The sequence below is a fragment of the Armigeres subalbatus genome, chromosome 2 (genome assembly GCF_024139115.2).
Source record: "Armigeres subalbatus isolate Guangzhou_Male chromosome 2, GZ_Asu_2, whole genome shotgun sequence".
Lineage (NCBI taxonomy): Eukaryota > Metazoa > Arthropoda > Insecta > Diptera > Culicidae > Armigeres > Armigeres subalbatus.
The window spans coordinates 352,862,789-352,885,412 of NC_085140.1; the positions used below are offsets into that span (position 1 = coordinate 352,862,789).

The 22,624-nt window shown below is 40.0% G+C and overlaps 1 protein-coding gene across 7 annotated transcripts in view; it reads right to left on the minus strand.

The window, feature by feature from the left end:
* The window catches only part of LOC134212931 (proton-coupled zinc antiporter SLC30A2-like), a 110,591-nt gene that overhangs the window by 62,264 nt on the left and 25,703 nt on the right, over nucleotides 1-22,624 (minus strand). For all 7 annotated transcript variants that reach the window (XM_062691278.1, XM_062691282.1, XM_062691281.1 and 4 more), the window contains one exon: nucleotides 10,049-10,221. In XM_062691278.1, coding sequence (XP_062547262.1) covers nucleotides 10,049-10,221 — 173 coding nt within the window. The remainder of the gene's footprint in view (nucleotides 1-10,048; nucleotides 10,222-22,624) is intronic.

A 22,624-nucleotide genomic window follows, 5' to 3' on the forward strand; every position in this document is an offset into this window, starting at 1 on the left:
TAGTGTAGGCGACAACCCCTTCGCAAGAGGTGGGTTGTTCAGGTCTCCGCCTAGGAGGCCAAAGGCAATAGTCGGCAGCTCAGTGCGCAGCGCCAGCGTGGGTCACTTAACCTTCCTCTCGGCTAGAAAAACGCCGGTTGGGGATTATTGACGGCCCATGGCTTGTGGAGGCGATGAACCGCAAACGCGATGGGCTTTCGGGCTTCGAGGTGGCGACGGAACAGCTGGACGCCATTATCGACTTTGCGTCATCGAAGCATAATATCAGCAAGGACCTCAAGAGGAGCTTGCAGAAACTTCGAAAGTCGATGCTGGACGCCAAGCTGGAGAAAGCGGTCGGGATGGCCAAGTGTAAACCCGTGAAATCGGTGGAGTCGAGGTCTACCCAGACTGAGGCCCAAGGATTCGCGGACTAGGGCAAGGTCGAATCGACCGAGGGCGTGCCAGCGAAGACGGTGGTACCAAAGTCTACCCAGACTGAGGCTCAAGTAATTGCGGGTACGTCGGGGGTGACTGCTCCAACGGAGCAGACACAAAAACAGGGGAGACAGTCTCCAGGGATGAGCTCCCTGGGGCCGCTCCAAAACGCGGAGGTTACTACCCCGAACAAGGGTAGTGGGGCTGGGAAGCTGAACCCCGGCCAGGTACCTCCAAAACCGGGGGAGGAAGGGCCTGGAAAGGTCCGTCCACTCAGGAAAGACGATGGTAAGGGGTTACGGCAGGCTGAAAGTTCTCAGCCGCACCAGACCAGGGAAATAGAGGGGGATGACGCCTCCTGGACCCTGCTCAAGAACAAGAGGAAACCGAAGACGTCAAGGGCCGAAAAGAAGGCCCAGGCGGATGAGGGTAGCAAGAAGTCTAGGGTAGGCGCCAATCGCTCCAGGGGCGATGCCTTAGTCATCACGGCGGACGAGGCTAAGTACTCGTACGTTTTGAAGGCGATGAGGAGTGACGTCAAGCTCGGTGAACTCGGCGCCGACGTACGTCGATTAAGACGTACCCGGATGGGCGAGATAATCCTCGAGCTGAAGCGGGGCGTCTCACAATAGGGCGCCGCCTTCAAGAAGTTGGCGGAGGAAGTTCTAGACGAGACGGTCAAGGTGAGCGCACTCACTACGGAGGTGAATCTAAGGGTTAAAGACCTGGACGAGATCACCGAAGTCGAAGAGCTCGTCACGGCACTGTGGCGAAAGTGTGAAGTGGAGACGCCCACCGCAGCCATTCGGCTACGGAAAGGTCCGGCAGGGACGCAGGTAGCATTGGTTCAGCTATCTGCAAATGCTTCAAAGCTGTATTTAGCACCCAACATCTATGTTAAGGTCTACTTTGACTCCAGCGTTCTTGATTTTAGATTTCATACGGTTTAAAGGGAAAATAAACTTTGAAACAAATCTAGAAAGTCATTCTTAAACTTTTGTAATCTATAGAGTGGAAAATTGTTCAAAAATGCATTACGTTAGAGCATTGTCCAGAATAGATTTAAACGGATTGGACGAATCACAAATATTTAGCTACACTTAGTTGTGTTCAAGATTATATGATACACAAATTCCTCTATTTAACTTTCTCGAAATCTCATTCTTTATCAATTAATACGTAGGTTAGTTTTTTTTTCAAAAACCTGGTTATAAATGTTCAAGCAAAAACGAAATACGCATTTGTTGAATTAAAATAATGCTGTTCAGATAATCGACGAGTTTATCGATATATAACACTATGCTGCCGTTATCTGAGAAAGTGAAGGAAGTGCAAAATTACAACATGTATATTTTCCATTTTTCTGTTGAAGAGCTCGATGAGTAGGTACTACCCGTTAACACCATTTTCGGGAAATTGCGTACACGTCACTTTTTCCGATTACGGCAGTATGGGTCATGTATACAATTTGCACATTTTTGATGATTAAAACTAGACCAACATGTGAAAAGGGCGTAACAGCCAAAATGTATTCCTTCTTATTCTTCATCCCCATATATAGCTATGTATGTAGACAAGGACCGATGTGCTCAAGGACCGTGGATTCGGCATCGTAGCAGGAGGTTTGTTGGAAGGGATCAATGGTGCGTTTAGAGGTAATCATACCATCTACCAGATCTGCGGCAACACACACGAGCTGGGAATGGGTTTCATAGTGATGGGCGATATACAAAGGCGCGTGATCGGGTGGTGGCCGATCAACGAAAGAATGTGCAGGTTGAGGATCAAAGGCCGGTTCTTCAACTTCAGCATAATCAATGTCCATAGCCCACACTCCGGAAGCATTGATGATGATAAGGACGCATTCTACGCGCAACTGGAACGTGAGTACGGTAGCTGCCCAAGTCACGACGTCAAAATCATCATAGGAGATTTGAACGCTCAGGTTGGCCAAGGGGAGGAGTTTAGACCGACTATTGGGAAGTTCAGCGCACACCGGCTGACGAACGAAAACGGCCTACGACTAATTGATTTCGTCGCCTCCAAGAATATGGCTATTCGTAGCACTTACTTCCAACACAGCCTCCCGTATCGGTACACCTGGAGATCACCACTGCAGACAGAATCACAAATCGACCACGTTCTGATTGATGGACGGCACTTCTCCGACATTATCGACGTCAGGACATATCGTGGCGCTAACATCGACTCTGACCACTATCTGGTGATGGTTAAACTGCGCCCAAAACTATCCGTCATCAACAATGTTCGGTACCGACGACCGCCGCGGTACGACCTAGAGCGACTGAAGCAACCTGATGTCGCCACTGCATACGCGCAGCATCCCGAGGCAGCGTTGCCGGAAGAGGGTGAGCTCGATGGGGCCCCTCTTGAGGACTGCTGGAGTACAGTCAAAGCAGCCATTAACGACGCAGCGGAGAACAACGTCGGGTATATGGGTCGAAGTCGACGGAACGATTGGTTCGACGAAGAGTGCAGACAGATTTTGGAGGAGAAGAACGCAGCGCGGGCGGTCGCGCTGCAGCAAGGTACCCGGCAGAACGTGGAACGTTATAGACGGAAGCGGAGACAGCAGACCCGCCTTTTTCAGGAGAAGAAACGCCGCCTGGAAGAAGCGGAGTGCGAGGAGATGGAACAGCTGTGCCGTTCTCAAGATACACGCAAATTCTATCAGAAGCTCAATGCATCCCGCAGAGGCTTCGTGCCGCGAGCCGAAATGTGCCGGGATAAGGATGGGACCATCTTGACGGACGAACGTGTGGTGATCGAAAGGTGGAAGCAGCACTACGAGGAACATCTGAATGGCGCTGAGAGTACAGGCAGTGAAAGTCAAGGCAGCGGAGGAGATGACTACGTCAGTTCAGCAGACGATGGAAGCCAACCAGCCCCCACCTTGAGGGAAGTTAAGGATGCCATTCAACAGCTAAAGACCAATAAAGCAGCTGGTAAGGATGGTATCGGAGCTGAGCTCATCAAGATGGACCCGGAAAAGCTGGCCACTTGCCTGCACAAACTGATAGTCAGAATCTGGGAAACCGAACAGCTACCGGAGGAGTGGAAGGAAGGGTTATATGCCCCATCTACAAGAAAGGCGACAAACTGGAGTGTGAGAACTTTCGAGCGATCACCATCCTTAATGCCGCCTACAAAGTGATATCCCAGATCATCTTCCGTCGTCTGTCACCATTAGTGAACGAGTTCGTGGGAAGTTATCAAGCCGGCTTCGTTGACGGCCGCTCGACAACGGACCAGATCTTTACTGTACGGCAAATCCTTCAAAAATGCCGTGAATACCAGGTCCCAACGCACCATCTGTTCGTTGATTTCAAGGCGGCATACGACAGTATAGACCGCGTAGAGCTATGGGAAATTATGGACGAGAACAGCTTCCCTGGGAAGCTTACCAGACTGATCAAAGCAACGGTTGATGTTGTGCAAAACTGTGTGAAGATTTCGGGCGAACACTCCAGTTCGTTCGAATCGCGCCGGGGACGTAGACAAGGTGATGGAATTTCGTGCCTGTTGTGCAACATTGCGCTAGAAGGTGTTATACGGAGAGCCGGGTGTTGCAGCCGGGGTACGATTTTCTACAGATCCAGTCAATTTATTTGTTTCGCGGATGACATGGACATTGTCGGCCGAACATTTGCAAAGGTGGCAGAACTGTACACCCGCCTGAAACGTGAAGCAACAAAAGTTGGACTGGTGGTGAATGCGTCAAAGACAAAGTACATGCTTGTGGTCGGAACCGAGCGCGACAGGGCCCGCCTGGGAAGCAGTGTTACGATAGACGGAGATACCTTCGAGGTGGTCGAGGAATTCGTCTACCTCGGATCCTTGCTAACGGCTGACAACAACGTTAGTCGTGAAATACGAAGGCGCATCATCTGTGGAAGTCGGGCCTACTACGGGCTCCAGAAGAAACTGCGGTCGAAAAAGATTCGCCACCGCACCAAATGTGTCATGTACAAGACGTTAATAAGACCGGTAGTCCTCTACGGACATGAAACATGGATAATGCTCGAGGATGACTTGCAAGCACTCGGAGTATTCGAGAGACGGGTGCTTAGGACCATCTTTGGCGGTGTGCAAGAAGACGGTGTGTGGCGGCGAAGAATGAACCATGAGCTCGCCCAACTCTACGGCGAACCCAGTATCCAGAAGGTAGCTAAAGCCGGAAGGGTACGATGGGCAGGACATGTTGCAAGAATGCTGGACAGCAACCCTGCAAAGATGGTGTTCGCTTCCGATCCGGCAGGTACGAGACGGCGTGGAGCGCAGCGAGCGAGATGGGCAGACCAGGTGCAGAACGACTTGGCGAGCGTGGGGCGTATCCGAGGATGGAGAGATGCGGCCTCGAACCGTGCATTGTGGCGTCAAATTGTTGATTCAGTGTTATCTGTTTAGATGTTAACTAAATAAATGAAATGAATGAACATGGTATTGATTAGACCTGTGCGCCGCCGCGCCACGCCGCCGCCGCCGGTGGTTTTACTCGCGCCGCCGCCGTCGACGATTTTGGGTCGGCGCGCCGCCGATCATAATTTTGCCACGCCGATGACTAATCGCAATAAAAAAATCAATTAACTTAAGTCGAGTCGATTCAAGCCTAATAATTGAAGTCGAAATACGTATCTGCGAAAATAAAGCGTGGTGGAATTTATTGGAATAGTACTAAACTAGTCTTATGACAGTTCATAAATGTTGTTAAGGTGGATCTCGTCAAAATTCAATTTCAAATCCAACTCAAGCGATGGTGTCTCTAAGTCGGTGTAGTGACATACATTGTCTTGGTTAATTAATAAGTTGATTGATTAGTTTAAGAGTTTTAATGAGGTTTTATATAGTATAATAATACATAAATTGTTAAACTGATCTTTGGAATACGTTAAACCAAGGCCTCATTCAGTCGGGTACCTAAATTTGTAGGTGACTCGCAAAATGGGTTTGTTGTGGTTCATAAGCTTTTGTGGGGCCTAGATGCATGCCTCAATCGTCCCCGTTCTTAAAGCATCTGGCATTGGTGCAGGTAAATTATTGCAGTTTAGAAATTTCAAGTTAAGTTGCACATTAGTTATTTTGAGATTTGTTTTTATTTATTTAAATCAATTTATTTGATCAGTTTTCTTTGTTTTTTGATTTGTGCTACTTCCTAGTTCCTGATTTAGCAAAATAATTAAATCCCAACTGCGAATGCTTTACCGATTTTTTTGTTCCGACTCCCGAGTAACTAATTTATGTTTTAAACTAAATTTTTGAATATAACTGACAAAACCACTTGCTGAAATCAAATATTGCTGAGCAAATATTACGAGCCTCAGTTAAAAACGCTTCTTATTTTCTTATTCACAGCCATTGTAGCCCAGAACTGGGGCGTTGTCGCATCGCTGCATAGTATTTAGTCAAATTATTTGGTTAAAACGTCAGGTATTTTCAAACATTACAAAAATTTAATTTTATTGTATTTTCTGTAAATTATTTAATACTGTATTGTAAAAGCCTTATTGTAGAATTCTTGGAATTTGTGAGAATATTCAAAGAAGTATCGTTCAAACATTAATTTATGAATTCCTTCAAAAATACTCCAGAAATTAGTTTGGAAAAAAATCAAGAAATTTATTTGATAATTCCTCAAGATATTCCACCGAAAGTTTTTATTTTTTTAACCTTAGAAGATTATTTAGGAATTAGGAATTTGGGTATTCCTTCGGAGATTCCTTACAAAATTTCTCCGAAAATTCCTTAAGAATTTTCATTAAAGAATTCTTCAGAAAATCCTTTACGATTTTTTTCGGAAATTGCTTAAGGAATGCTTTTGGATTTTGTTCTACGAATTCTTACATTCTCCTTCGGAGACTCCTTGAGGAATTCCTTTGGAAGTTTCTTTAGCAATTCCTGTGGAAATTTCTTAAGAAATTCCTTAAAAAATTCCATTCATTGAGGATGTCTTCGGAATTTTTTTTGAGAATTGCTTCGGAAATTTTTCCTTTTGAAATTGTTTCGGCAATTTTTTCATGAATCGCTGGAAAGAATTCTTCTAGATATCCATAAGGAATTCATTCAAAATTTGCATAAGGAATTTTTTCAGAACTTTTCCAGCAATTCCTTTAAAACATTCTCCGGGAATTCTTCCGGAACTTCCTGCAGGAATTTCTTCATCTTTCCGAAAGTCTTTTGGCGTTTGTTTATTTTTTTTTCGAGAATTTAATAAGTAACTACATCGCAAACAACTTCATTTTCAATAAAATTCTAAGGATTTCCTGGAAGATCTTTCGAAAAAAAAACTGGAGAAATCTCCGAAGGAAATATCGGAGGTTTTTAGAATAATCTTTTAAAGAAGTCCCTGGAAGAATATCCGATGGAATTCCGGGCGGTATTTTTTTGATTATTTAAGAAATGGAATTCTGGAGGAGTTCCCAAATAAATTTTAGTAGGCGATCTTGAAGAAATTTGTGTTGGGTTTAGCGCAGGAATTTTCAAATAATTATTCGAAGGCATTCCCTAAAGGGAACCTGAATGGATTTTCGAAAATAATTCCTAAAAAAAACTTCTAAAAGAGTTTTTGAAGGTAAAATACTTCCCTAAAGAATTCCTAAAGGAATTTCCAGAGGAATCCATAAAGGTATTTTTGAAGGATTTTATGATAGAATTCCCGAAGGAATTCTCAAAGGAAATTACGAAGAAATTCCTAATAGAGTTTCAGAGAAAATGCCTACTGGTATTTCTGATGTAATTCCTAGGTTTCTTCAAGAATTCCTGTGGAATTTTTCCCAGTAATTTATTCGCAATTTCCTCCAGAGATTCCTTTGAAGATTCGTTAAGGAATTCCAAAAACGAGTTCCAGAAAGTTCTTCAGAAATTCTTTCGGATATTCCTTAAAATATACCTCAGGAATGACGTGAGCATTCCCTGCACGTATTCTTTTGTTTAAAAAAATCTTAGGAAATTCGTTAAGGTTCGTTCTTTTGAAAATTTTGAAGGAAATTGCTTTAGGAGTTGCTTCATAAAATCCTTTAGGAATTCTTTCGTAATTCCTTTAGAAATTCTTCCGGATATACCTTCCGAAAATCATTCGCAAATTCTTTTTGAAATATCGACGGAAAATATTTTAGAATTCCTCTAAAAATTCCTTCAGAAATTCATTTATAGATTCCTTCAGAAATCTGTATAGTCTTTGAAAGTTTGCTTAGGAATTTCTTCGGAAATTAATATGGAGGGTTATTTTAGGAATTCCTTCGGATTTTTTTTTGAAAAAAAAAACGTTGGAACTTTTTTTTAGAAATTCCTCTAGGGGTTCCTTAGCAAGTACTTTCACAACTTTTCCTTAAATTCCCATAGGAATTATTTCAGAACTACCTTAAGTAATTCCTTGGGAATTTATACGGGTAATCCTTTGAAAACACTTTGGTAACTTTAGGAAGAAGTTCTTGGACATTTCCCTTAGTAATTCCGTCACTATTCTCAATTTCTTTTCATTTTTCGGAAATCTCTTCAGAAATTCATTCAAAGAAATTTCTTCCGAAATTACTTTTGGGAACCATTCGGAAATTTTTCTAGGAATTCCCTAGAACATTTTTTCGAAATTTACTGAAAAGATTTTTTCTGATTTTTCTGCGGGAATTCTTTCGGTTCCCTAATGTAAACTATTTTTGAAGTCGGTGCTACCGGGCAAAATTATAAAATACCTGTACACATAATAAGCAAGGCCTGCGTGCCCAAACCTTTGTTCCTTATGATGAGTAAACGAGTCTACATTCAGCATGCAAGCAAACAAGCTAGTTCGGTTTTGTATTTCCTTGGTGTGATTTGTTAGAAGTCCGTCGTGGGATCAATAGTGAAGTTGGCCAAGTTCGGACGAAGTATTTTTACACCAAGTTCTTTCGAAAATTCCTTCAAAAATTTTGACAGAAATGTCTTTATTAACTCTTTTCGCTATTCCCTCAGAGAGTCCTTTCTGAACCCCTTCGAAGATATTTTCAGAATTTTTTCCGGAAATTGTTTTAGGAATTCTTTTTTTTTTTTTTAATGTTTCGTTTATTTGGAAGGCTCATTTGCCGTGAAGCGTTACGGAGCCGAAATCAAGTTTTACAATACTTTTCTTGATTCTTATACATAGTGTTAGTTTTGGGGAACCGAAAGACTCGCGGTTTGGTTTTTAGGAATTCTTTCGGAAACTATTTAATTCCTGAATAAATTTCCGTATGAAATCCTAAAAGAATATTCTATAGTTTTACCTGTGGTTTTACTAAAGGAATTTCTTAACGAGAACCTTAATGGTTTTTGGAAAAAATGCCTATATGAGTTTCCGCAGTTTCAATAGGGTTTTACAAAGGAATTTCTAATGAAACGTCAAAAAAATCGTAGTTTCCTCCGGAAATCCCTTTAGGAACTCCACCAAGAACTTTTTTGTCATATTTTACCAACTTTTGAGGAAAATATTCAGCCAGAGCTCATTTTAGTTATGTTGATCATCTATTGAGATTTGTGCATACAAGAACGCAAGGGGAGTAAACTATTCATTGTGGTTGTCATTAGTTGATTCCATCGTAAATGTCCTTCAAGGATCCAAGGGTCTCAGCAACGAAAAGGGTCACTTAACGAACTGCAAATTCTCTAAATATACTAGATATGCAGCCGCTTATACATTGCCCAATGTAACTCAAAGAATAGTAGTTAGAATTTTTCTGAAATTTAGATAATATATTGAGAAGTAAATCGACTGGAGTTTATCAAAATCCTGAATTAGGAAAACTTTTGGAAAAAATATTAACAAATTAGTCCTTTGACACCGAAGTCTAATTCTCAATACTGCTCAAGGGTTACGAAAAGTGAAGCAGGATTCTTTTTTAAATTTTGATTCTTCAAAATCAGAGAATAATAAAATAGTTTTAGTTTAAATAACATTTTGAGATCAGGTACTTGTTAATTTCGCTGGCAATTTACTATGGAATGTGCTGTTTGATGATCGACATTACAAACTTAGTCCACTTTTATATGGGCGATTCGTACCGTGTGAATCAAATTCACGTGAATTCAAAAATCCGCGTTAAAATTGATTTTTTAGCTAATGATTTTTTCATTCACGCCGGTTTACGCCGCCGCCGCCGCCGATAAAAGCCAATGGCGCGCCGCCGTGACGCCGCCGCCGCCGGGGCAAAAGTGACCACTACGCCGCCGCCGCCGATTATATGACCGGCGCACAGGTCTAGTATTGATATGCATATCGAGTTTTCAAAACATTAAAATTAATATGGTCAATGCTCGGAAAAGAGGCAATTAAGTTTGATTGAACTGTGATTTGATGGAAAAATGAATCTATCCTACTAAACTGCTATTTTGACCTCTCTAATGTGTATTTCTCATTAAATTTTATAATGCGTTTGAAAGGCAGCACACCGCCCGCTAGGTGGGAAATACATTTCAAGAAGTTTGCATTTGTAGCGATTTGTTGAAATTTTGCGTAATTTCATTCAAATGAAACGAGTATTCAACTATTTCCGAATTAAAACGAATTTGGAAGTCAGCAATTCCCCCCGCGCTAAAACAATCATGTACAATTGTATAAATTTCCAACAACACCCAGGATAAAAACTATGCCAAACCAACTTACACTCAATTTTCCTAATGCTAACATCATCGTCCCTCAGCTCGCAGCACGACTGTGCCAACTTTCCGTGCACGCAGTAGATAACCGATCTCTGGGACTGCAACGGCGGTGGTGGTGGTGCTGACCGGTACTCATCGTCGGCATTGGCACTGGTTCCGTAGTTTTTCTTGTATTCACTGCAACGGAAAAGGGGAGAACATTTTTTTTAGTTGGTAGATCAACATTCGTTAACTCGGTCGGAGGAATGGATGGCAGAATCCACAAAAGGAAGCGAGCCAAGAACCAAAGCGGGCTCCATAACGGTAACGGTGGGTAACACGGTAAGCAGCGAAGGAAATCGCAATCCGTGGGCGAAGGAAGAACGGCAGAAAGAGAAGGAAAAATGCTGTTGAGCGAAGGACGGCGCTAGTAGAAAGATTGCATTTCCGGTTCTCGGGGCCGAGTCCGGAGAAACTTTTCCCCGGTGCCAAGATTGTTCGAAAGCAAAGTCAAACTGGTAAGAGAGCTACGGTGGAAAAAATGTTTGAATTTTTACCAAAGCAATAAACTTTTCCGCAGCGAACTGTTCGGCCGCGTTGAAAATGGGGGCAGCAATACGGGCGCATAACTAAATAATCCGTTATTGCCAGCCGGAACAGTTCTGGTGTGCAGTGCAGCTACAGGACGTAGTGCCGCAGTGTAAGTCGAATGCGTAAGGCGAAGAATGCTTCGAGATGATTGCGATAAGTAACGAAGGGGCGAGCAAAAAATCATGCGGAAAAGTATCTCCCTTCGCCAATAAGGCGCCCGATTTCAGTTGCAGCAGTAATCGAAATAATTCCTCGACTTGGCATGGGTCGTTACAAGGGCAGCACCTTATTTTCTTGGTTTCGATGTGTTTAGTGCCAGAAACAGTATTTCACGAAATTACTTAAATTAATATCCCTCGCAGTTCGATTACGCTCCGATTCTTTGAACCGAAAATATGGACAGTCACAAACAACTTCAATTTACGGCTGGCAATTCATGGAGTAGAAAAAATATCTGCAATTGGACACTAACAATAAAATTCAACGTGGGTTTTTTTGGTGCAGAACGTGAATGAAATATGATTAAAAACTCCAGTGGTAGGTATTTAAAAAAAAAACAGATAAATCCACCTGGTGGTGATGATGCCTTTCTTATGCATGGGAAAATAGCATTATAGGATATCAATGTGTTAACAAAGTACATTGATTTCTCACCTGATAATCAAGAACCATGAGAATAATTATTTGGTGACTTCAAAAAAGAAATTAATATCACTTTTATGAAGTATATAACTGGACAGTGGCGCCGGGAGTGGGTAGGACAAGTGGGACATATCCTACGCATGGAAATACCTAGGTGGGACAGTCAAAGCATTGTCCTACCCATGATTATGAGAAGAAAATACCATATGGATAATAAAAAGATCTAATACTATCAATACTGTTTCAATTTCTAGATCTAAACAATATCATCAAAATGTTTCACATTTAATCATAGGTTAAACTGACAATCGTGGAGATATCCGGGATTATAAAGGATAAATCTATTCCGAAAGGCTTCTTAGAATCTATGTGGAATTCTTCCCATTTCAAAATGTTCCTAATGATCTATTGAAATTTTTCAAGAAGTGTAATAGTTTCTGCTGTTCCATAAAATTGTTGAACATTTTCACTGCCCTTCTACGCATAGTTGTCCCATGTTAGTTTTTGTGGATTTTGACTTTTCACCATAAGGCAGTCTATTTTGATGTATACTTTTAGAGAGTTTTCTAACTTTGTTCGGAAAATCATTGAAAACAGCATCAAGTCTATTTGTCCCATTGCTTAATTTCTACGCATAATTGTTTTGCGGTGATTAAATTCTTCATTATGGCGGATTCTGTTATTTTATGGAGCAACACACATTGAAATAGCATTTTCTGTTTAGATCTTGCAATCTTAGCCTGTTGCACTGGTTTAATGGGGGCAATTTGTACAATACTAATTCTGAGCGACATAATCACTTCAACCACGTGGAAGGTTCACTTCCATATATGAAGCATGTGGTGACATATGTTAATCGCAGTAGTCATTGACGAAATCATGCATTGAACGGGGTTGATATGCGTAGAAACCATAAAACAAGTGCTCTATTTCTCGGCATAACTGTCCCGCCAAACTATTTTCATGATCATTGTCGCAAATTCTATTTGTGAGTGAAAAATAAGAATGATTTCAATGAAATGAAGTCTTCTGAATGGTTCTGTGATGTAATAATCTTATATTGCATTATGGTTATACGCCAGCAATGAAAATTAGTGTTCAATTTCAAATGCCATTTTCTCATTAGTCGTTTTTTGAATTTGGTACAAGCATGCGTAGAACGGCAGTTCAGGAAGTAGGGGAACGGTTCGCCACTTCATCTCATAGCTCCTATTTCAATCCTATCAAAAACAAAGCAATGGAAAGGAATTTGGTTTGATTATTATTTTTGTGATTTTTTTCAGCAGTGAGCACGCATGTTGACAAAAAGAAGCGACGAATTTGGTGCCGTATTTCTTTGTTTAGCGATGAGATGGATATATGTACAGTGAGATGGAGATCGGGACATTTCCCCTACGTAATTATTTCTGCTAGTTCATGGAGGTTCAGAATTTCTGTTTATAAAACGACTGAAGACCGGTCTTTATTCGTGAAATTCATCTCCTCGGAAGCCATGCAGGATGCACTGAGAAAAAATCTCGATCCGCTAAAGTTTCGGTTTCGAGCGGAAAAGCAGTGGAAGTTCGGATGTTTGTTGCGGGAAGCAACATTCGATATGTTCGGGTGTTTGACCTTCCTCCAGAAATACCGGACGATGATGTATCTTTGCTACTCGGACAATACGGAACAGTGGAGTATTCAGTCCGCGAAAAATTTCCAGTGGATTTGGGCCTGGATCACTTGTACACTGGTGTACGAGGAGTGTTTAACGATGTGAAACATGAAATACCGCCGGATAAAATGGATGCTGAATAATTCGCTAGACAGATTTCATCTCAGCATTTGATCCAACTAATATTCGACTTGGCCTATTTATTTGTTTACCACCTTTATTTGAGGTCGAACTAACGTTTTTGTTTCATCACATTTCAGCACATTGGGAAAGTGTAACAATGTGCTGAACTAATCATTTTTAAAGTTCTCTGTTCGACTATGATGTGATGCTCTAAAAGAGTGGTCGAATTGCGTTTGAACTATTCAAGATTAATAAGCAAGCATTAGACATCCTTCTTAACCGTTGTCCTTCTTAACCATTGGATTTCACCTTTACCGGATCTATCGCACAGTGGAAGAAAACATTATAAATAATAGTTTATGCTTTTTCCGTTTGAAAGAAAATCGCGAAGGCTTGAATTGATGATATTTGGATAGGAAAATAATAATTCATTTTCAAGACATTGTTGGAATCATTGTCAAGAACACTCATGCCTTTTATATTAGTGGGGTAATACATAATTGTTTCGTGATACATAATTGATTCCTGATCTATAAAGCTGTTGGAGATTACAACGAACAAAATTGCTGGAGCAATGAAGAAAATTTATGCAGTTGTTGTAAAGTTGTGCGGAAACGAACACAAACAAATTCATAAAAAATCGACCATATTGGATGTCTGTTACAGATTTCCTATGTACTAGTTTTTTTTTTCTATATGTAAATAAATGTTGATATGTTGATGGCACAATCATTTCGCAACCGGTTATTCAGAGATTCCGAGCAAGGTCGAACATAAATTCATTAATTTTAATAAACCCCAACATTGGAGACGAATTTTATTTTATCGTGTTGACATTATTTTCTTATATTTTTTCCCAGTGTTGAATGGTTATGACTGGCTGAACAATGGTTGAAATAAAAATCTTGTCCAGTTATTAACAAACTGTAGTTTGACGGATTGACTTGTTGATTAAGAGTCCAATTATGATTCATATTCAGCTATACGATTATTTATGTTTTGCATTGAGTAAGCCATAACTTACAAATGAAGGATGGCGCGGATGGCAACGTTACCGGTGGATGATCGAATGACAGCAGTTCGAGACCCGATTTAGGAAAATTTTAAAATGATTATATGAAAATAGCAATTGCAATACGTTCAATGAAGATCTTGATGATGTTACTCTCAATGCGTTATTATTTTCGAAGAATTTACATGTAGCTGAATTAAGGCTAAGTAAAATGCTTATTAGAGGTTTAACGAATCAGGTAATAAAATTGTTTTTCAAAATAAGATGTTGTAGCTGTATAACTTCTCCAAAATTGTGTGAACAAAGCCTGAACAGAAGTTGCGATAGGAAATAGTACAGACATAATTCAACACAGTGCTGAACTGAATCATCACACTGATGTTAGTTAAACTAGTGAATGTTTGTTGGGGAAGCATCTGCTACGAGGACCTAAGGAATAAGTGTTTTGAGTGCCAAAAGGAAGGGCATCGCAAAGATGCATCTCCTCTGCGAAGTAAACGGAGTCAGGAGAAGCCCAAGGAATCGTTGATAGCCTATGCCGAAGTAGTGAGCGGAACCCAAGAAAATGAAGAAGGTGCCGAAGAGGAAGTTATCGAAGAAGAGACAATCGAAGTCCTGGACGAGGAGATGCAGCAATCTACGGAAACAGAAGAAGAACAGGGTCCAACGAAGATCGTATTCAAAAATAAAACTGACCAATTGTGGTACAAACGCAATGGTATTCTGAATTATACAGAGAAAAAAGAAAAAATGTTACGAGACTATGCGGAGGAGCAACGAAAGAAGGAGGAGGATCTGCGAAAACAAGAAAGTATGCAGCTCGCAAAAAAGCACGAAAAAATGCTATTTAGTTAGGATAACCTTGTTATTCAATCAGCCTATCGGCTCCGTAGTTTTGTATAAAACAAATGTGCCTCAAATAAATCGATTCGATTAGAAAAAAACACAGAGTATTTATTGGAGGTACGATGGGTGATTAGAGCGAAGGCCGTCAGATCCGAAGGTCATTTTGCCACAGCGGTTAGGCCGAATGAGAGTGAGAAGAGAGAAGTGAGAAATGAGAAGTAATATGTGAGATGTGAGAAGTGAGAAGGGAGAAGTAATATGAGAGATGTGAGAAGTGAGAAGTGAAAAGGGAGAAGTGAGAAGCGAAAAGTGCATAGTGAGAAGTGAGATGTGAGAGAAATGAGAAAGGACGAGTGAGAGGCTAGAAGTGAATAATTAGAAATAAGGAGCATGAAATGAGTGTGTGAGATGTGAGAGGTGAAAAGCAAGAATGATGATGTTAGAAAGGAGAAGTGGGAAAAGTGAAGTGAGAAATGAGAAGCGAGAAGTGAGAAATAAGATGCGAGAAATAAGAAGTGAGAAATGAGAGGTGAGAAGTGAGAAATGAGAAGTGAGAAGTGAATAGTGAAAAGTGAGAAATGAGATAAAGATGTGAAAAGTGAGAAGGGATAAATGAGAGCCGAGAAATGACAAGCGACATGTGAGAATTTCGATACAATAAGTGAGATGTGAGAAGTGAGAAGTAAGATACGAAAAGTGATAAATGAGAGACGAGAAATGAGAAGCGACAAATGAGAAGTGCGATTGAGAAGCGAGAAATTAAATACGAGAAGTGAGATGTAAGATGTGAGAAGTGAGAAGTAAGAAGTGAAAAGTAATAAGCAAGAGATGAATGGTGAGAAGTGAGTTGGGAGAAGTAAGATGTGAGATGTGAGAAGTGGGGAGTGAGAAATAAAAAGCAACATAACATCTTACATTGTTGATCAAAGTGCTGATTAGCGCTTCTATCAGCACCGATATTGTCTCCACTAGATTTGGGAGTGTTATTCTACACTAACAAAAACCAATCATATTATACGCACGCTTCTTCTTCTTCTTCTTCTTCTTCTTATTGGAATTACATCCCCACACTGGGACAGAGCCGCCTCGCAGCTTAGTGTTCATTAAGCACTTCCACAGTTATTAACTGCGAGGTTTCTAAGCCATGTTACCATTTTTGCATTCGTATATCATGAGGCTAACACGATGATACTTTTATGCCCAGGGAAGTCGAGACAATTTCCAATCCGAAAATTGCCTAAACCGGCACCGGGAATCGAACCCAGTCACCCTCAGCATGGTCTTGCTTTGTAGCCGCGCGTCTTATCGCACGGCTAAGAAGGGCCCCACGCACGCATACAATTTATTTGTAAATTGTAAGATTTTGCGTGTGGACTTTTTTATTAGTGTATAGAATTCACAGATGCAAGGCCATTGATTTGATGGAGGAGTAAGATTAATCACAGAGAACAGACATTCAGGCTAAAACAAAATTTACCTCTGAACATGTGTAAGTATCACCCAACCAGGGGATGGCAGATTTTAATACAGTTCTACATAAGAACCTTACAGAAACTGTATAATAATTGGGCATATACAATTCTGTAAGCTTTTTATACAAATATTGTATTAAAATAATACAGATTTGTATTATTTTAATACAATATTTGTATAAAAAGCTTACAGAATTGTATATGCCCAGATTTTATACAATAATTGTCAGATTTGTTTTTTGGGTGTAATTAAACCGAACAACAGCGGCACCAACATCAGTGTTGACATTGCAACTCATAATCTCATTTTCATAACGCGAAGTCGCTGGTATACTTTTGCACACAAAACGACGCTAGTGCGCATTGGCATTTCTTTATGATGGAAGTGCAGAATCTGCAGAATCAGCAGAAGATAACGGCGGCATTGCAAACATTGTAGATACAGCATTTTCATATTATTCATGTTAGTCAAATCTGAGACTTGGTTCTTTTTTTGCTTTTCTTGGTGATCCACTAAGGATGTTGTCGATCATTTAGTAATTTGCGTTCGATCATTTAGTAGTTTGTCAAAAACTTATTCCAAAAGCTGAATTTCAAAATGTGTTGTATGGTGGACTTTTAGCGCGAAGGTTCGTCTACAACTCTTCCTAATGGTTCGTTCTTTAAATTCCACTAGTAACGGAGTTATAGCTATAGTTTCAGTTTATTTCATGTACCACAAGGAGCTTGCAACATATTTGAAACAGATCGACAAACCTTTGGTTACACGTGTAGATCTGAAAGCCTTACTTAAGGATTTTTTTTTGTGCTGCCAAAAAGGTATGTTGTGTACACATTCTATTCTCCCTACAATGAGGAGCATGCACCATATTTGAAAGAGGTCGACAGACCTTTAGTTAAGTGTGTATATTAAAAGGCCTTACTCTTGAAATTCTCGGATGACCAAGAAGTTATGCTTTGTACACATTCTATTCAATGTAGTACAAGGAACATGCATGGGCGGTTTCTATGCAAAGTTTCGAACTGATATCTTGAGCTATAAATGCATCGCGGAACGTCACGAACTCAAAGCAATTCTGTGAAAACGAGGATCTGCTCGAAGCATTTTGAGTAACAAAGGTATGGCAATCGAAATATTTTGGGTTTACAAGATGACAATGGGCTTTCGTGACGGCTTTACCGACAATAGAATTTATCACATATGCGTTAGCCGAAAATGTAAACAGAGCTGTCTTGAACTGTCTTGAAGGTAGTGCCAATACAGCGAACAGTATGAAGCCTTCACTTACAGTCAGGCCTGCCCAACCTTTTCAAGCCACGGGCCGATTTTCAGAATGGCCACTTGCGTGCGGGCCAGATAATATTCGGTACATTTTTTATATATTTTCAAAATAACCAAAATAAAATACATTTTTTCCCGAATAGCACTTAGTTTTACAGAATGGCTAAAATTCTTTAAAAGAAAAACTAAACATGAATTGAATCTTGTTTGAACGCGTTTGAACAATCTTTTTTTGTGTGCTTAATTCCTTTTTCTTTTTATGTAACAGTAGGTATACATGGAATTGTTTGCTTCTTTCCAATACTCGACGCATATTGATTTCACAATCGGTGTTCGAATTTCGCAAGCGTGATAATGAAGAACAACAATTACTTTTTACTACTTTCATTCTTGATAAGAATTGTTTACACAGATATGTATACTTCTGGAGAGTGAAAATATCTTACGAAAGATGTGTCTTTCTAAAATTTAGATTTGAGCACGTTGCTGTATTGGAGGTCAATTATCTCCATTTGAAACATCATAAGTACGTTATTAATATCAGTAAACGAGGAACTGTGTTATCAAAAATAAGCGAATAGGTTTGAAAATTTGTGTTCGAAGGCTTCGACTGTTTTCTACCGTAGTTTGAGAAATGTATCAGTTTTCAACAATCTATTCTCGCTTAACTTTTCAAAAGGACCTTAGTAACATTTTTTTCATGTATTAATTTGAGTACTGCAATCGAAAATCATGTTTTTCTGTTGATTGCGCTATTCAAAATAATTCATGAAAAAAATGTTACGTAGGTCTTTTTGAAAAGTTAAGCGAGAATTGTGCCAAATTGTTTAAATTGTATTTCAATAGTTTGCATGTTGGATAATAAAGGAGCGTTGTGTTGGTCCTTGATTCGCAGCTTTATGTTCTTGTCATTATGATGATTGGTGACATCTACTATAAAGGCCAACCAACTCACCCATTCAGGTTCATGCAGCTTGGGCATTGGATTTGCTTTATCCTGTAAAAATGGTGTAATTTCCTTTCGAGGAGAATAAAATCTCTCAAGCAAGGTACCACGGGTTAGCCAACGAACTTCGCAATAACACAGCAAATCAGCAGATCGCCGTATTCTGCTTCCATTTCGGTCAACATAATTTGGAATTATTGGTGGTTAAGATTCCTCGCATAGGTAAAGTTGATTTTTTTAAATAACGAGTGTCTTTTTAGGTAAAAAAAATGCAATGTTCAAAGAAATATCACAAATTAACTTTCGTGGCTTATTAACAATCTTATAACAAATAAACAAATTGCTTTAATTTTCAAGTGTCACAACGCTCGTGTTCTTTCCCGTCATCGCCGGAGCTCCATCAGCTTTGAAGCTCCTTTGTACGGGTTTTAACAGCTTCCCTCAGGTCTATACCTGAAGTAGTCGTTTCCTTTATTGAGATCAAAGCTGCTAATTTCTCTGTAATCTGAAGATGATTCTCTGTCCTGGAAAGGTTTCATCCGTATTGTCAAAATCTCATTAACAGCAAAAGTGGCCCGTACTGAATTATTGGACTCCATGCTGGTCCAGATTTAATTCTATCTAGGCCAATAATAACAAATACTGCAGTTATTATTAAATAACTAGTCGACCCGGCAGACGTTGTCCTGCATAGTAGGCGAAAATGCGCGTTGTAAACTTCCCAGCGAAATTCTCATACAAATCTTCATTTTGGCTTTTCACGATTTAATCAACTTCACTAATGATTTCCCAATGAGGAAATATCATATAAACCCGTCGGAAACTATAATGAACATATCTGCTGAGGAAATGAATAAAATCCATCCAACCGTTTTCGAGTTATGCGGATACGAACACAGACCATTTCATTTTTATATATAAGAAGAAGATAAGAAGGCACTTGTCGAGTCAAATAGAAAAGCTTTCGGGCCGGATATCAAGTATTGTTCTCTTACACGCCGCGGGCCACAAAAAAAATGAGCATAGGGCCGCATCCGGCCCGCGGGCCGTACGTTGGGCTGCCCTGACTTACAGAGTGCTCCACAACGGGGTCTTGTCCGAATCTATCCGGGTCAAAGCTGATGTAAGGGTTGAACCTACCAAAACCTGTATAAGAACTGGGCATATGAGAAATTGTTAGATACAGGTTTTGGTAGGTTCTTTTGCAGAATTGTTAGAAAATCTAGCAATCACCGGTTGGGTGCAAGAATGTATTATATCACTGCTAATCTGCCGTCATACTCATATTTGCCCCATGTTTGCTGGGATTCCTATGTACATGGAACAGTTAGTAATGTTCCTCATCGTAATCGACGAGATTCTAGTATAGACATGAAGAACCCAAATGGCCTCGAATTGGTTGATGATGTTGCACTTTCAGTCCAATGGCGGTCGGATACGCAATGCAAGCTCAACCAACAACCTTTCGAACACTACTCACCACCAGGTTTAATCATCAATATCAACAAAACCAAATCGTTAGTTTTTGTGAACACGGTGACCCTAACCAGTATCTGGAATGCCGAAGGCGGTGCAAGGATAGCTTGTCCTTAAATAGTAGTCTTCATTTACCATTAATTAAGTATCCAACACCTATCACACAATACTTAATTGTAGCTAATATTTTTTTCTCAGATATAAAGTTGAAGTTCCTTCATTTCCTAGAAGGTTTTTCTCGAAGGATCAATAATAAGACCTTTTATAAACCAAGATTGGATATACAATGATAAAAGCCTAGCATTTCAATTTGGCCACTCATCATTCCACTGCCGGATGTCGTCGTTTGATACCCTTAGGTGCTCCTTTATGGGTTTCATCTTTCTTCAAATCATACAGTTTTGTGATTTCACAAAAAACAACGCCCTCGGCGAATAATTATGATTGTCGCATAGTATCATGTTTCCTAAGAACCCATTTTCGGCACGTACCCCATTCAACCCTCGATACCGAAACGAAAAAAAAACATTTAACGTCCTTCTCCTGGTATTATATGGATGCCACTCCGAGTAACGGGATCCTCAAACGACTCTCGAGATGGGTTGAATACTATAAACCTTTTAAGAAATGGCAAAGCATAACTATCATCATGCTGCGATGTGGGTATGCTGATGAGCTGAAATGGCTTGCATGCCATACGAAGCCGAACCCGAATCCAGTGGTCCCTTTGCCAGCTACTCATGTGTATGGCTGAAACTATTCTCGTACGGCAGGAATAGTAGCATCGTTCCATTTCCCATATTGTACGACGGACATCTAGCCACTGGGAAAGCGCTGGAAAACGAACGACATCCATATACATTGTGGAATGGGATTTCCCGTGGATTGGATAGTGCTTGTTTTGCCTCGAACCAAGTGGGACACATTCTGGAATTCCTCCATCGTCTTCCAAATTCAAACATACTATCTAACCCACGACCGTTGGCGTTGGGAGGCAGCAGCTCAGTAAATGCACCCCCATTAGACTGAACATGCAATGAACGATTCTTTTTTTTAACCATAAGGTTATTCAAAAACTACTTTGATCCCTAATTGATTAATCCTAGTTTCATATTTTTTTCCTTCATAACACATTTGGCTTGAGATTTTTTTTTCTTCTGGATAATAAGAATCCAAAAATTATGTGATAAATATAACAAAATACATAAATCAAGATCATTCCTCGCCTTCCCTGCGAGGATGTGCAAGATATCACATTTCGTTCAATCATCTGTCCGAAGTAGTCCTACCGTTTTGATTCATATTCCGAACACTTAAGCAAATTTTTTACTTCGGAGGTCTTCATGGCACATGAATTAACATATATTTATAGATCAATTTTCCCATCGGGTGGCCCAAGAATAGTACATATAAGCGCTTGATAATCATATTACAGACCCCATTCGATTTTGGCAACATTCGATTTTGGCAACAACCATTCGATTTTGTCACAACATTTTTTTAATTATTTTTGGTATTGCTTCTAAACCATGTAAGTATCGTAATCCTTGTAAAAAAATGGTTAGACCCCTAATCCGACGTTAAAAAATGTAAAAAAAAATGCGTAATTTAGGAGGAAAGGATCACAGTGTGTCTAGCGTCACAAAAATGAAAATGAAAAAATGTTGAAGTAGAGGAATTACTCCTTGAATTCATACCATGTACCCAAATCTCAATACCATTCGAAAACAAAGAATCAGTGCGCAAATTGTTTTATTTCTCTTTTTTGTCATTTTTTCAGCTATGAGCACGCCGGATTACAAACAACACAAATTGAACCTAACCTGCCTGTTTTGCGAATGTTATTGATAGAGGAGCTTTTTTTTATTAATGGAACAGATACCCTATCATAGAAAATCAAAAACCATTCGACTTTGGTAAAATAAATGTTTCGAACGTGTTACCAAAATCGAATGGGGTCTGTATATTGATTGTAACTATCAATACTAAATGATTGTATTCTGACAAACGTTGTATCAAATGCCGACTACGCATAGTAAAAACTGTCTTAAATACACCACCTTGAATGCACAAAAATGCAAATTTTCTACGTTACCTCATTGTTGGACAATTCGAAGGTCCTTATTCTGTACGCCTACCGTGAAAATTTATATTTATACAATAAATGGATTGACTTTATTAAAAACGAATTTAAAGAAGTTCAAAGAGAAACATTCGAATAAAGCTGAACCAGTCTAAAGCTCAGTCGACGTTGATTCGTGACCGGGCGCATTTTCTTTCTCTTCGGTTTCTTGGACCGTCTTGTTGGCCAAGCGATATCGAATTTATGAAAGTGTAATCAATTTGTTCCGAAAACGGCGGATATTGGATGCACATCGGTGTATAAGGGCGGTGAGTGAGTGGTTGAAATAGGGTGAAAAATTGGTTGACTTTTAGTGGCATATCTCGGTTACAGCCGGTCGGTTACAGCGGAATGTATCGCAGTTTTCAATTTTCAGTTCATGCGCTTGCGGTTGGCTCGCCTTTGTGCTCGGGATCGTTTCACAATTCTTCCTCTCTT